This window comes from Heptranchias perlo, chromosome 9, assembly GCF_035084215.1.
Source record: "Heptranchias perlo isolate sHepPer1 chromosome 9, sHepPer1.hap1, whole genome shotgun sequence".
Lineage (NCBI taxonomy): Eukaryota > Metazoa > Chordata > Chondrichthyes > Hexanchiformes > Hexanchidae > Heptranchias > Heptranchias perlo.
Window position 1 is genome coordinate 3,687,048 of NC_090333.1, and position 14,670 is coordinate 3,701,717.

The window sequence follows — 14,670 nt, forward strand, 5'->3', positions numbered from 1 at the left end:
GGATTTAAATGCAAGAATGAGAATTTTAAATCTGAGGTGTGAGGGACTGGCATCCAATGTAGGTCAGCGAGGACAGGGGTGAGGGGTGATGGGTGAGTGGGACATGGTGCAGGATAAGAAACGGGCAGCAGGTTTCGGATGAACCGAAGGTCACGGAGGATGGAGGACCAGAGGCCAGCCAAGAGGGCATCGGAAAAGTCAAGTGCTAGTTAGCTCAGATTTCCTGTGAATCCTCACACCACCTCCCATCATCTCAGCTTAATATTTCAGCTGTCCTGTTTAAACAATAATGATGTTGCAGGGTCAAGTTAGCTTATATGGAAACTAAGCTCTTGAAAACCATAGCCAAGGTGGAACTAATGTAAGACAAAACATTGAGGTCACATGTCCCACTCAAGAAACCCTAATATAAGAGAGGGTGCAGAGGATGAAAGACTTCAAGAGAGATCGGAGAAGCTGGGGTTGTTCTCCTTAGAGCAGAGAAGGTCAAGGGGAGATTTGATAGAGGCGTTCAGAATCATGAAGGATTTTGATAGAGTAAATAAGGAGAAACTGTTTCTAGTGGCAGAAGGGGCGGTAACCAGAGGACACAGATTTAAGGTAATTGGCCAAAGAACCAGGGGGGAGATGAGGAGAAATTGATTTATGCAGCGAGTTGTTCTGATCGGGAATGCTCTGCCTGAAAGGGTGGTGGAAGCAGATTCAATAATAACTTTCAAAACGGAATTCGATAAATACTTGAAGGAGAAAAATTTTCAGGGCTATGGGGAAAGGGCAGGGGAAGTGGGACTAATTGAATAGCTCTTTCAAAGAGCCGGCGCTGGCTCGACGGGCTGAATGGCCTCCTTCTATACTGTATCATTCTATGATTCTATGATAATGGAAGAAATAGAAAAGGTTGAGCAAATTGTACCAGCATCACCAGAAGGGACCTTATCATTTGCGTGCCAGATACTCTGTGATACTGTCTGGCAGATACTAAAGATCCTGTGGCAATATTTAAAGAAGAGCAGGATGTTCTCCTGGTATCCTGATGTTCTACTGTTCTCTGCAGCCAGGAGCATGAGTCCCGAAGGCTATGGTGCCTACCCGGTGCCAGGGTTAAGGACATCTCCTCCGGGCTGGAGAAGAACTTGGAGTGGGAGGGGAAGGATCCAGTTGCCGTGGTCCATGTAGGTACCAACGACATAGGTAGGACTAAGAAAAAGATTCTGTTGAGAGAGTTTGAAGAGCTAGGGACTAAATTAAAAAGCAGAACCACAAAGGTAATAATCTCTGGATTATTACCTGAGCCACGAGCAAATTGGCACAGGGTAAATCAGATCAGAGAGATGAATGCGTGGCTCAAAGATTGGTGTGGGAGAAGTGGGGTTCGATTCGTGGGGCACTGGCACCAGTACTGGGGAAAGAGAGAGCTGTTCCGTTGGGACGGGCTACACCTGAACCATGCAGGGACCAGAGTTCTAGCGAATCGAATAACTAGGGAGGTAGATAGGGCTTTAAACTAAAGAAGGTGGGCGAGTGTCCCGGTGGAGAGAAATCTAGAATGCTAAAGAGAAAAGACAAAGAAGCAGTGCAGGAAAGTGATTGGTGTAAGGATAATCAGATTGTGTCAGGAAGGGACAGAGCGTACCAACAAAATAGTGCACTAACAAATAGGGTCCAGGTAAGAAAAAATGGTAATACGACAAATAGGGCCACAGTACAAAAAAATGTTAAGATGTCTAAAAATGTTAAAAAGATAAATTTAAAGGCACTGTATCTGAATGCACGAAGCATTCGTAATAAGGTAGACGAATTAACAGCGCAAATAGTTGAAAACAGACACGATATAATTGCAATTACGGAGACATGGCTGCAGGGTGACCAAGGCTGGGAGCTGAATATCCAAGGGCATTCGATATTTAGGAAGGACAGGCAAAAGGAAAAGGAGGTGGGGTGGCATTGTTAGTAAAGGATGAAATCAGAGCAATAGTGAGAAAGGATATTGGCTCAGAAAATCAAGATGTAGAATCAGTCTGGGTGGAGCTAAGAAGCATCAAGGGATAAAAAACACTGGTGGGAGTTGTCTATAGGCCTCCAAACAGTAGTGGTAATGTAGGGGACGGCATCAAACAAGAAATTAGAGATGCATGTAAGAAGGGTACTACAGTAATCATGGGTGACTTTAATCTACATATAGACTGGCTAAACCAAATTAGCAATAATACTGTGGAGGATGAATTCCTGGAGTGTGTACGAGATGGTTTTTTAGACCAGTATGTTGAGGAGCCAACCAGGGAACAGGCTATCCTAGATTGGGTATTGTGCAATGAGAAGGGGTTAATTAATAATCTTGTTGTGTGGGGTCCTTTAGGGAAGAGTGACCATAACATGATAGAATTCTTCATTTGGAAAGTGAAGTAGTCCAATCCGAAGCTAGGGTCCTAAATCTAAACAAAGGAAACTACGAAGGTATGAGGAGTGAGTTGCCTATGATAGATTGGGAAGCTTCATTAAAAGGCATGACGGTGGATAGGCGATGGCTAACATTTAAGGAACGAATGCATGAATTGCAACAATTATACATTCCTTTCTGGTGGAAAAACACAAAAGGAAAAGCGGCCCAACCATGGCTAACAAAAGAAATTAAGAATAGAATTAGATCCAAAGAGGAGTCATATAAAGTTGACAGAAAAAGTAGCAAAAGGACCAGTTTAGAATTCAGCAAAAAAGGACCAAGAGGTTGATTAAGAGGGGAAAAATAGAGTATGGGAGTAAACTTGCAAGGAACATAAAAGTGAACTGTAAAAGCTTCTACAAGTATGTAAGAAGAAAAAGATTAGTGAAGACAAATGTAGGTAAGACATAAGAGCTCATGGTGTTGGGGGTAATATACTAGCATGAATAGAGGATTGGCTAACTAACAGAAAACAAAGAGTCGGGATAAAAGGGTCATTTTCAAAATGGCAATCTGTAACTAGTGGGGTGCCGCAGGGATCAGTGCTGGGGCCTCAACTATTTACAATATATATCAATGACTTGGATGAAAGAACAGAGTGTCTTGTGGCCAAATTTGCTGATGATACAAAGATAGGTGGAAAAGCAAGTTGCGATGAGGACACAAAGTGTCTGCAAAGGGATATTGACAGGGTAAGCAAATGGGCAAAAATTTGGCAGATGGAATATAATGTGGGAAAATGTGAAGTCATCCACGTTGGGAGGAAAAATAAAAAAGCAACATATTATTTGAATGGAAAAATACTACAAAATGCTGCAGTACAGAGGGATCTGGGTGTCCTCGTACATGAAACACAAAAAGTCAACATACAGGTGCAGCAGGTAATCCGGAAGGCAAATGGACTATTGGCTTTTATTTCTAGGGGGATGAAGTATAAAAGCAGGGAAGTCATGCTACAACTATACAGGGTGCTGGTGAGACCACACCTGGAGTACTGTGTACAGTTCTGGACTTATGGTATAGGTCCCTTATTTAAGGAAGGATATACTTATATTGGAGGCAGTTCAGAGAAGGTTCACTAGGTTGATTCCGGGTATGGAAGGGTTGTCTTATGAGGAAAGATTGAACAGGTTGGGTCTATACTCATTGGAGTTTAGAAGAATGAGAAGAGATCTTCTTGAAACACACAAGATTCTGAGGGGACTCGATAGGGTAGATGCTGAGAGGATGTTACCCCTCATGGGGGAATCTAAAACTAGGGGGCATAATCTCAGAATAAGGGGTCGCCCGTTTAAGACGGAAATGAAGAGGAATTTCTTCTCCCAGAGGATCGTGAATCTTTGGAATTCTTTACCCCAAAAAGCTGTGGAGGCTGAGTCATTGAATACATTCAAAGCTGAGTTAGACAAATTTTTGATTAGCAAGGGAGTCAAAGGATATGGGGAAAGGGCGGGAAAGTGGAGTTGAGGTAAAAATCAGATCAGCCATGATCTCATTAAATGGCGGAGCAGGCTCAAGGGGTCGAGTGGCCTACTCCTGCTCCTGTCTCTTGTGGTCTTATGGTATAGGTCCCTTACAGTCAGAAATGGGAGAATTTATAATGGGGAACAAGGAAATGGCAGAGCAATTAAACAAATACTTTGGTTCTGTCTTCACGGAAGAGGACACAAATAACTTCCCAGAAATGCTAGGGAACCAAGGGACTAGTGAGAAGGAGGAATTAAAGGAAATTGGTATTAGTAAAAAAAATAGTTCTAGAGAAATTAATGGGACTGAAAGCCGATAAATCCCCAGGGTCTGATAATCTGCATCCCAGAGTACTAAAAGAGGTAGCCATGGAAATAGTGGACGCACTGGTTTTCATCGTCCAAAATTCTATAGATTATGGAACAGTTCCTGCAGATTGGAGGGTGGCAAATGTAACCCCACTATTTAAAAAAGGAGGGAGAGAGAAAACAGGAAACTACAGACCGGTTAGCCTGACATCAGTAGTAGGGAAAATGCGAGAGTCTATTATAAAGGATGTGATAACAGGACACTTAGAAAAAATCAATGGGATTAGACAAAATCAACATGGATTTATGAAAGGGAAATCAAACTTGACAAACCTACTGGAGTTTTTTGAGGATGTAACTGGTAGAATAGATAAGGGAGAACTAGTGGATGTGGTTTATTTGGATTTTCAGAAGGCCTTTGATAAGGTCCCACATAAGAGGTTAGTGTGCAAAATTAAAGCACATGGGATTGGCGGTAATATACTGGCATGGATTGAAAATTGGTTAACAGACAGGAAACAGAGAGTAGGAATAAATGGGTCTTTTTCGGGGTGGCAGGCGGTGACTAGTGGGGTACCGCAGGGTTCAGTGCTTGGGCTCCAGCTATTCACAATATATATCAATGATTTGGATGAGGGAACCAAATGTAATATTTCCAAGTTTGCTGACGACACAAAACTAGGTGGGAATGTGAGTTGTGAGGAGGATGCAAAGAGGCTTCAAGTCTATTTAGACAAGTTGAGTGAGTGGGCAAATACATGGCAGATGCAGTATAATGTGAATAAATGTGAAATTATCCACTTCGGAAGGAAAAACAGAAAGGCAGAGTATTATTTAAATGGTGATAGATTGGGAAATGTTGATGTACAAAGGGACCTGGGTGTCCTTGTACACCAGTCACTGAAAGCAAACATGCAGGTGCAGCAAGCAGTTAGGAAGGCAAATGGTATGTTGGCCTTCATTGCAAGTGGATTTGAGTACAGGAGCAAGGATGTTTTACTGCAGTTATACAGGGCCTTGGTGAGACCACACCTGGAGTGTTGTGTGCAGTTTTGGTCACCTTACCTAAGAAAGGATATACTTGCCATAGAGGGAGTGCAGCGAAGGTTCACCAGACTGATTCCTGGGATGGCAGGACTGTTGTATGAGGAGAGATTGGGTCGACTCGGCCTGTGTTCACTTGAGTTTATAAGAATGAGAGGGGATCTCATTGAAACATATAAAATTCTGACAGGGCTAGACAGAGTGGATGCAGGGAGGATGTTTCCCCTGGCTGGGGGTCTAGAACGAGGGGTCACAGTCTCAGGATATGGGGTGGCACATTTAGGACTGAGATGAGGAGAAATTTCTTCACTCAGAGGGTGGTGAACCTGTGAAATTCTCTACCACAGAAGGCTGTGGAGGCCAAGTCATTAAATATATTTAAGAAGGAGCTAGATAGATTTCTAGACATCAAGGGGTCTGGGGAGAGAGCGGGAATATGGTATTGAGATAGAGGATCAGCCATGGTCATATTGAATGGCGGAGCAGGCTCGAAGGGCCAAATGGCCTACTCCTGCTCCCATTTTCTATGTTTTCTATGTTTCTATCCTCAACAATTCTGCCTCAACAAATACTGTCGCAAACAAAAGATTAACTAGTCATTGCCCTGGTTGCTGTTTGTGGGATTTTGCTTGCCTAGAACAGCTACTGTGTTTGCCTTACATAGTAAGCGTCACTTTACTTTCAAAAGTAGTTTATTATATGACATATCAACGTGATAACTCCATGTAATTGCAAGTATTATTATTATTCGGATTCAATAACTTTTTGCAAGCACATGGGACCTAACAGATTCATTAATTCACTTTGATAGATTGGTATTTACCTGAATCCCCAGTTCAAGGGAATATCATCATTGAACAGAACATCAGTCAGACTCCCTTTAGGGCAGTATTCAGTAACTATGGTAACATTGGGCACCTCAATGGATCCACCAATAAACTTGCATAGATTTGGATGATCGAGTTCCCTGGAATGAGCAGAGAAACAATTGGCAAATAAAACCCCCCATGAATAGCGTGAACTATCACGTGCAAAGTAAAGATATGCATTAAAAATAGATCAACATATATATCATAATCAGGTTTAGTGATTTACGGTGACTGAGTAAGTTAAATTTCAACTTTGTTGTATATGATCCTGGAATTTTTGCCAGTGTTTTTGGAAATCACATTCCACGATTCCATCCATTTTTCTATGAAAACTGAAAACCAGCGACCTTGATAATAACTCTTTTTAAATCATATTTAAATTCTCCTCATTAATGTATCATTTTCCTGGGTGACGGATAAATGTAACTATTAATTTTTGTCATATAGGCAAAGACTGTTTTTATGTGATGAATTGTGCCTTCTGCTATAATGCAGTGGCCTATTACCCTAACCATATTTAGAAACTGTCTTTTCGCTGCAGGATAGCGATCACTAATAATAGTCTCAGTCGTCTTCTGGAAGGTGAAGCCCTCACTTTATCCTCAGTTTTGCCTCATATTCTGCTTGTATCTCCACCAGCCATACCATTGCTGTACCTCTGGTTAATTGAATAATACTCTCTCCTTTTCCGATTGTTATATAACTATGCCATTTGCTGGCGCTTTGTATGATCACCGGCTCCTGCAGCTTGCACAGGTGTGTGATAATGTATGGGAGAGAACGCATTATCTGGGAAGCTGCAGTATTCTATGCTATGTGTACTTGATCATTCCTTATCCTCCCTAATTTGAGCTGCAGTCAATCTCATCTAAGCTTTGAAACAAACTATTCTCAAGGTGCAATATTTAGAATGTTCCTTAAATCACAAAACATAAACGAATATCCCTATTAGACACTCACTGTACTCATGACTTATGTATTCTTGTACTCACTGTACCGCATGACTTAACTAGTATATTGCGTTATGTATATTTTGTCCTTTACAAGCTCAGACCTAGGCTGGTCATCTCCAGTCAGTATTCATTCAGTGTCTCTTCATCTTCTTTCTTCTATCTTGAGTAATTATTACACAAATGTGCATAAGTACTGTATGCACCTCATGTCTATTGCAAAATACAAGGCAGCTCATGTACATATTACATTTTACATAGAATTACATAGAATGTATAGCACAGACACAGGCCATGCCAGTGTTTATGTTCCACATGAACCTCCTCCCTCCCTACTTCCTTCATCTGACCCTATCAGCATATCCTTCTACTCCTTTCTCCCTCATGTATTTATCCAGCTTCCCCTTAAATGCATCTATGCTATTCGCCTCAACTACTCCTTGTGGGAGCGAGTTCCACATTCTAACCACTCTCTGGGTAAAGAAGTTTCTTCTGAATTCCCTATTGGATTTATTAGTGACTATCTTATATTTATGGCCCCTAGTTTTGGTCTCCCCCACAAGTGGAAACATCTTCTCTACGTCTACCCTATCAAATCCCTTCATAATCTTAAAGACCTCTATCAGGTCACCCCTCACCCTTCTTTTTTCGAGAGAAAAGAGCCCCAGCCTGTTCAATATTTCCTGATAGGGATAACCTCTCAGTTCTGGTATCATCCTTGTAAATTTTTTTTGCACCTTCTCCAGTGCCTCTATATCCTTTTTGTAATATGGTGACTGTCCTTCAGTATCACCCAGCTGACTTACATGTACATCCTTCAACAGCCCCCTAAGTGTGTAATCCACTCCTGACTCCACTTGTCTAGCCGATTCTTTCATTCCACTTCCTCCTTTCTTTTTTAGACAATTCTGTCCCCCTCCTTTCCTGAAGGCGTGACTCCTTGCTGGTGTACACTTTCACGCTGGTCGCCCTCTGGTGCCATGCCCAAGTTGCCGTTCATCACGTGTGAGCCTAGGCAGTGAGAGTTAGAGGGTAAGAGCCTTTATTACAAGAGGGTTGGAGTATAAGAGTAAGGAGGTCTTGCTGCAATTATATAGGGCTCTGATGAGACCACACCTTGAGTACTGTGTACAGTTTTGGTCTCCTTACCTAAGGAAGGGAGTGCCTTAGAGGGGTACAACAAAGGTTCACTGGATTGATTCCTGGGATGAGAGGATTGTCCTATGGTGAGAGATTGAGTAGAATGGGCCGATACTCTCTGGAGTTTAGAAGAATGAGAGCTGATCTCAATGAAACATATAAAATTCTTAGAGGGCTTGACAGGGTAGATGCTGAGACGCTGTTTCCCCTGGCTGGAGAATCAAGAACTAGAGGTCATAGTCTCAGGGTAAGGGTTCGGCTATCTAGGACCGAGATGAGTAAAAATGTCTTCACTCAGAGGGTTGTGAATCTTTGGAATTCTCTACCCCAGCGGGCTGTGGAAGCTCAGTCGTTGAGTATATTCAAGGCTGAGATCGATCAATATTTGGACTCTAGGGGAATCAAGGGATTTGGGGATCGGGTGAGAAAGTGGAATTGAGGTTGAAGATCAGCCATGATCTTATTGAATGGCGGAATAAACTCGGGGGGCCGTATGGCCTACTCCTGCTCCTATTTCTTATGTTCTTAAGCGTGGGAGCAGGGAGGGAATCATGACCAATCCTTGTCCTGTCCACATGTATAATTCCGGCGGGTGGGGTATTGCTTGATAATGATCAGGAGTGGCAGCCCTGGTTAATTTTCCCTTCCCTAACCCAGGAGTGTTGAAGCTAATTGTGGTGCCCAACTACCACCAGCCTCGCCAAGCTCATTCTAAACTTAGCTGGCATTAAACCATTCCCTTGTTGTACACCTACAGTAGGCTCCACACCGCAGACACCTTCCACCTCGTCCTACCTTCTCCTACCAACGAATATTTGGCCACTACTTATATTAACTCCACCTCTGTCCCTGTGATCTACCACTTGCATACACAGAGCCCTAGATATTGTACTACCTCTGTATTTTAAATTAAATCACATCAGAATAAATTGCCAGATGTTTTATTGTAATTGCCTGGAATGAACAATTGGACTTTGATATTTGATTTCCAAGATGTCAGTATATACCTCACTTGCTTTACTTCTTTTCTGATCGTTTTTGAGAGTGTAAAAGTTTTCCTGTGAATCCTTTTGATAGCCACTGTCCGACCATCACTGCAAGAAAAAGGGAATAGGGCTTAACAAAATTAAAACAAAACAAGGATACACTGTGCCTTTCACATCCTACCTTTTCCAAAATTAATTTTAGCTCAAAATAAAATATTTACTAATATTGTTTGCACTTATCTTTTACGGTCTGTCTTGCCTTGCTGCCTGATGCTCTCAGACCTACTGATCTGAGGGGCCCAGGCACAAGGCCTATTACCAACCTCTTTTGGTGACCCCTGGATTTGGGCACCCTAATGGCAAACCTGTAGGAAAATCAGAGTGTCTATTGACACCACTGTGTCAGCCAGTGAGTTGCACTGTCAGCCAGTGAGTTGGAGGCAGGGCGGGATTTACGGCAGGACTCATAGAATCAAAGAAAGTTACGGCACAGAAGGAGGCCATTCGGCTCATCGTGTCTGTGCCAGCCGAAAAAGAGCTGTCCAGCCTAATCCCACTTTCCAGCTCTTGGTCCGTAGGCTTGTAGGTCACAGCACTTCATGTGCACATTCAACTATTTTTAAAATGAGTTGAGGGTTTCTGTCTCTACCACCCTTTCAGGCAGTGAGATCCAGATCCCCACCACCCTCTGGGTGAAAAGATTTCTCCTCAGCTCCCCTCTAATCCTTCTACCAATGACTTTAAATCTTTGCCCCCTCGGTTATTGACCTCTCTGCTAAGGGAAATATGTACTTCCTATCCGATCAATCTAGGCCCCTCATAATTTTATATACCTCAATTAAATCTCCCCTCAGCCACCTCTGTTCCAAAGAAAACAACCCCAGCCTATCCAATCTTTCCTCATAGCGAAAATTCTCCAGTCCTGGCAACATCCTCGTAAATCTCCTCTGTGCCCTCTCTAGTGCAATCACATCTTTCTTGTAATATGGTGACCAGAACTGTACACAGTACTCAAACTGTGGCCTAACTAGTGTTTTATATAGTTCTAGCATAACCTCCCTGCTCTTATATTCTATGCCTTGGCTATTAAAGGAAAGTATCCCGTGTATGCCTTCTTAACCACCTTATCTACCTGTCCTGCTACCTTCAGGGATCTGTGGACATGCACTCCAAGGTCCCTCTGTTCCTTTACACTTCTCAGTATCCTCCCATTTATTGTGTACTCCCTTGCCTTGTTTGCCCTCCCCAAAACCATTACCTCACACTTCTCCAGATTGAATTCCATTTGCCACTTTTCTGCCCACTTGACCAGTCCATTGATATCTTCCTGCAGTCTGCAGCTTTCCTCCTCACTATCGAGCAGACAGACTATTTTACACCAAACGAAATCTATTTACTCAGCAAACAGCAAAGCAAACACAGTCTATTTACAGAGTCTATTTAAAAAGAGTGGAGCAAACAGAACTCATGACTGAAACTGCAGTAACTTCTCCAGATAAAAGCAGGGTGATTTCTCTAGCAAAATGCAGTGAGTGGGGGATAGTTACATAATACAAATTCTAGGTGTAAAATCAATCCCAGTCACTTACAGCATTGCAGATTCCAGGCATGATTGATGGGGGAATTACCCAATCATCTCCATTCTGGCTGGGAATGGTGGTGTCACTATATGCAGCCTGGGGAAATGGGGTGGAAAGGCTGGGAAATGCCCCTCCCATAATATTACCATGCCTGCTCTTTATCTGCACTTGTAGGTGAAAGAACTCCGTCCTCCTTGGGGGAAGCCTGGCATTGCATGCTTTTGTATGCTTTTCCTTTGCCTGAAAGGGCGGTGGAAGCAGATTCAATAATAACTTTCAAAAGGGAATTGGACAAATACTTGAGGGGAAAAAATTCGCAGGGCTGTGGGGAAAGAGCAGGGAGTGGGACTATTTGGATAGCTCTTTCAAAGAGCAGGCACAGGCACAACGGGCCAAATGGCCTCCTTCTGTGCTGTATCATTCTATGATGCTATGATCTATGATTTTACGATTTGCATTTGGGAACTGAGCGGCATAATGATTTGTGTATTGGTACCAATATTTATCATAGGTGAAGGCATAACAGTAGAACTACTAATATTTTACAATAAACATTTGTATTACTATATGACATTCTGGAGGGTGTTCCATGTCAAATTTACCTTGATTCATTTTAATTAACAGTGTTTAGGGCCTGGTTTTAACTCAACAGAAAGGAAAACCAAATAATGAATGAAAAATAATGAGCCTAATTCATACAAAAGATGCCTTAAATAATAGACTCTATCTGTAATTAAATCTATCAGCACCTTGACTGTTGGTGTTAACTTACTAAATTCCAGTTTGTATAAAGCACTGTTTATGTGCTGGACTTGCAGTGTATGTGGTCACAGTATTGTCCGTCATGTGACCTGGGATTGAATTGCCGTTGGCTTGTTGGACAGTTACGATGCTGCCAACTCCGACAGGGACTCCGCTCCCTAAAAACACACAATCGCAACTTGAGACGAAAGATGGAAAAGACTCTGCACAAGTATTTCTGAAAAACACTGTAAAAATGTTGAAGTACCTATCTTAATTTCCTTCAGATTGATGATCCAGCTCTCATCCCAAAGCATCTTTTGCTTTTGGTATTGCAGCCACTAAAATAAGATATACAGACGGTGATACAGAAGCTCTTTTAGAATTAAACTCGAATCAAATAAAGGGATTATTGCAGGCTGCGATAGAACAGCCCAGCAGGCAAGGTGTGTTAATAGGTTGTGGCCCTGCATTGGAATCTCAAGCTTTGTTGGAATCCCAGTCCCTCCATGGCCTCGCCTCTCCCTACGCCTACAATCTCCTCTGGTTATACATCTCATCATCCATTCCTTGGCACCAGGTCACTCCCTGGTTTCCAATTCCCTGTGTTTACGCCATCAGGGGCGGTTCCGTCAGCCTCTGTGCTCCTGTCTTCTGGAACCCTGCCTCATCACCTCCCACCCTGCTTTCAAACAACTCCTTCTTTTGGAGCTTTCACACCTCCTCCCCAACCTCTCTGCTTTTCCTCTCCTGCTTGGTGATCACCTTTTCTTTGTAAAGTGCTCTGAGTCCTTGTGAGGAGTCGTGTCCAGATGTAAGTTGTTGACATTCACACCTGGACGTCTCATGCACTGGGATATTGATCTTGGGCATGCTCACAGGCCATCGCCAAGCAACGGTGATTTATTTCATTTTCACTCGATTTTACTTCCCTCATTGTCACTATTGTCCTGAGATAGTCAGCAGGTGACATCATCCCTACCTTCTGCTATCCTTCTCGGCCGCTAGGAGCATTTTCCACTCAATTTGTCCTACTTCCACCCGGACCAAGATCAAGGGCTTACCATGTGGTGAATCCGGAGCTCAACCTTGTGTCACACAATCCAAGCCATTGCCGGGGGTGGATGGGGGGAGGGGGGTGGTGGTTGGGGACTGAGCACCAACGTGCTGCATTGCTGCACACTCAGTGATGATTTGTTATCATCTTTGTCCAAGTTGTTTCCCCTGTTCTTCTTTCTCCTGACTGGGAAATTCGAACTCAACCCTCGTAGGTACATAGCATTATACAGAATTTACAGCACAGAAACAGGCCATTCGGCCCAACTGGTCCATGCCGGTGTTTATGCTCCACACGAGCCTCCTCCCACTTCTCTTTCATCTAACCCTATCAGCATATCCTTCAATTCCTTTCTCCTTCATGTGTTTGTCTAGCTTCCCCTTAAATGCATCTATTCTATTCGCCTTGAGCTCTCCTTCTAACCACTCTCTGGGTAAAGAAGTTTCTCCTGAATTCCTTATTGGATTTATTAGTGACTATCTCATATTTATGACCCCTAGTTTTGAACTCGCCCACAAGTGGAAACATCTTCTCTACATCTAATTTAACTTACAGATTTAAGGTAATTGGCAAAAGAACAAGAGGCGAGATGAAGAGGAATTTTTTTACGCGGTGAGTTGTTATGATTTTGAATGGGTGGTGGAAGCGGATTAAATAATAACTTTCAAAAGGGAACTGGATAAATACTTGAAGGGAAAAAATTTGCAGAGCTATGGGGAAAGAGCAGGGGGAGTGGGCCTTTATTGCACCGGGCTTGGAGTACAAGAGTAAGGAAGCCTTGCTGCGATTATATAGGGCTCTGGTGAGACCACACCTGGAGCAGTGTGTACAGTTTTGGTCTCCTTACCTAAGGAAGGATATACTTGCCTTAGAGGCAGTGCAACAATGGTTCATTAAACTGATTCCTGGGATGAGAGGGTTGTCCTATGAGGAGAGGTTGAGTAGAATGGACCTATACTGTCTGGAGTTTAGAAGAATGAGAGGTGATCTCATTGAAACATATAAGATTCTGAGAGGGCTTTACAGGGTAGATGCTGAGAGGATATTTCCTGGCTGGAGAGTCTAGAACTAGGGGACATAGTCTCAGGATAAGGGGTCGGCCATTTAGGACTGAGATGAGGATAAATTTCTTCACTCAGAGAGTTGTGAACCTTTGGAATTATTTACCCCAGAGGATTGTAGATGCTCAGCCGTTGAGTATATTCAAGATGTGGAGATGCCGGTGATGGACTGGGGTGGACAAATGTAAGGAATCTTACAACACCAGGTTATAGTCCAACAAATTTATTTTAAAATCACAAGCTTTCGGAGATGAATCATCTGACGAAGGAGATAATCTCCGAAAGCTTGTGATTTTAAAATAAATTTGTTGGAGTATATTCAAGGCTGAGATCAACAGATTTTTGGACTCTAAGGAAATCAAGGGATATGGGGATCGGGTGGGAAAGTGGAGTTGAGGTCGAAGATCAGCCATGATCTTGTTGAAAGGCGGAGCAGGCTCGAGGGGCCGTTTTGGCCTACTCCTGCTCTTATTTCTTATATTCTTAAAGAGCCGGTACAGGCACGATGGGCCAAAAGGCCTCTTTCTGTGCTGTATCATTCTATGATTCTATGTACCCTATCGGATCCCATCATAATTTTGAAGTTCTCTATCAGGTCACTCCTCAGCCTTCTCTTTTCTAGAGAAAAGAGCCCCAGCCTGTTCAATTTCAGGTTGGATTAGAGTCGTTACTGGTTCATCTGCTGGGTGGAACCATTCACTTCCCTCCCGCTGAATTTACCTCTTTTCCTTTCATTGAGAGGATTGGCTGAGTACAACAGAGCAATTATGGAAGGGAGACACAATAGGTCTTTGGTTGAGGCTGCTTCTGTCAGTCCAAACACCGCCATCCCTTAAGAGTTGAAACTCTCTGTACAACATTCAACTCCATTTGATGGCTGGGCATAAAATAGCAGAAAGATTACCAGGCTTAGACATTAAATAGTAACTTTGATCAACAGGTGGTGCGGTGATGTAGTGGTTATGTTACTGAGCTAATAATCCAGAGAACAGAAGTTCCAATTCCACCGGGGCAGTTTGTGGATTTG

General features: G+C 42.9%; 1 protein-coding gene across 1 annotated transcript in view; it reads right to left on the reverse strand.

Moving 5' to 3' along the window:
• The window catches only part of LOC137325594 (atrial natriuretic peptide receptor 2-like), an 81,231-nt gene that overhangs the window by 43,700 nt on the left and 22,861 nt on the right, over positions 1–14,670 (reverse strand). The window contains exons 9-12 of the mRNA XM_067990860.1: positions 11,794–11,866; positions 10,931–11,024; positions 9,226–9,312; positions 6,083–6,226 (exon numbers count right to left, since the gene is read on the reverse strand). Coding sequence (XP_067846961.1) covers positions 6,083–6,226; positions 9,226–9,312; positions 10,931–11,024; positions 11,794–11,866 — 398 coding nt within the window. The remainder of the gene's footprint in view (positions 1–6,082; positions 6,227–9,225; positions 9,313–10,930; positions 11,025–11,793; positions 11,867–14,670) is intronic.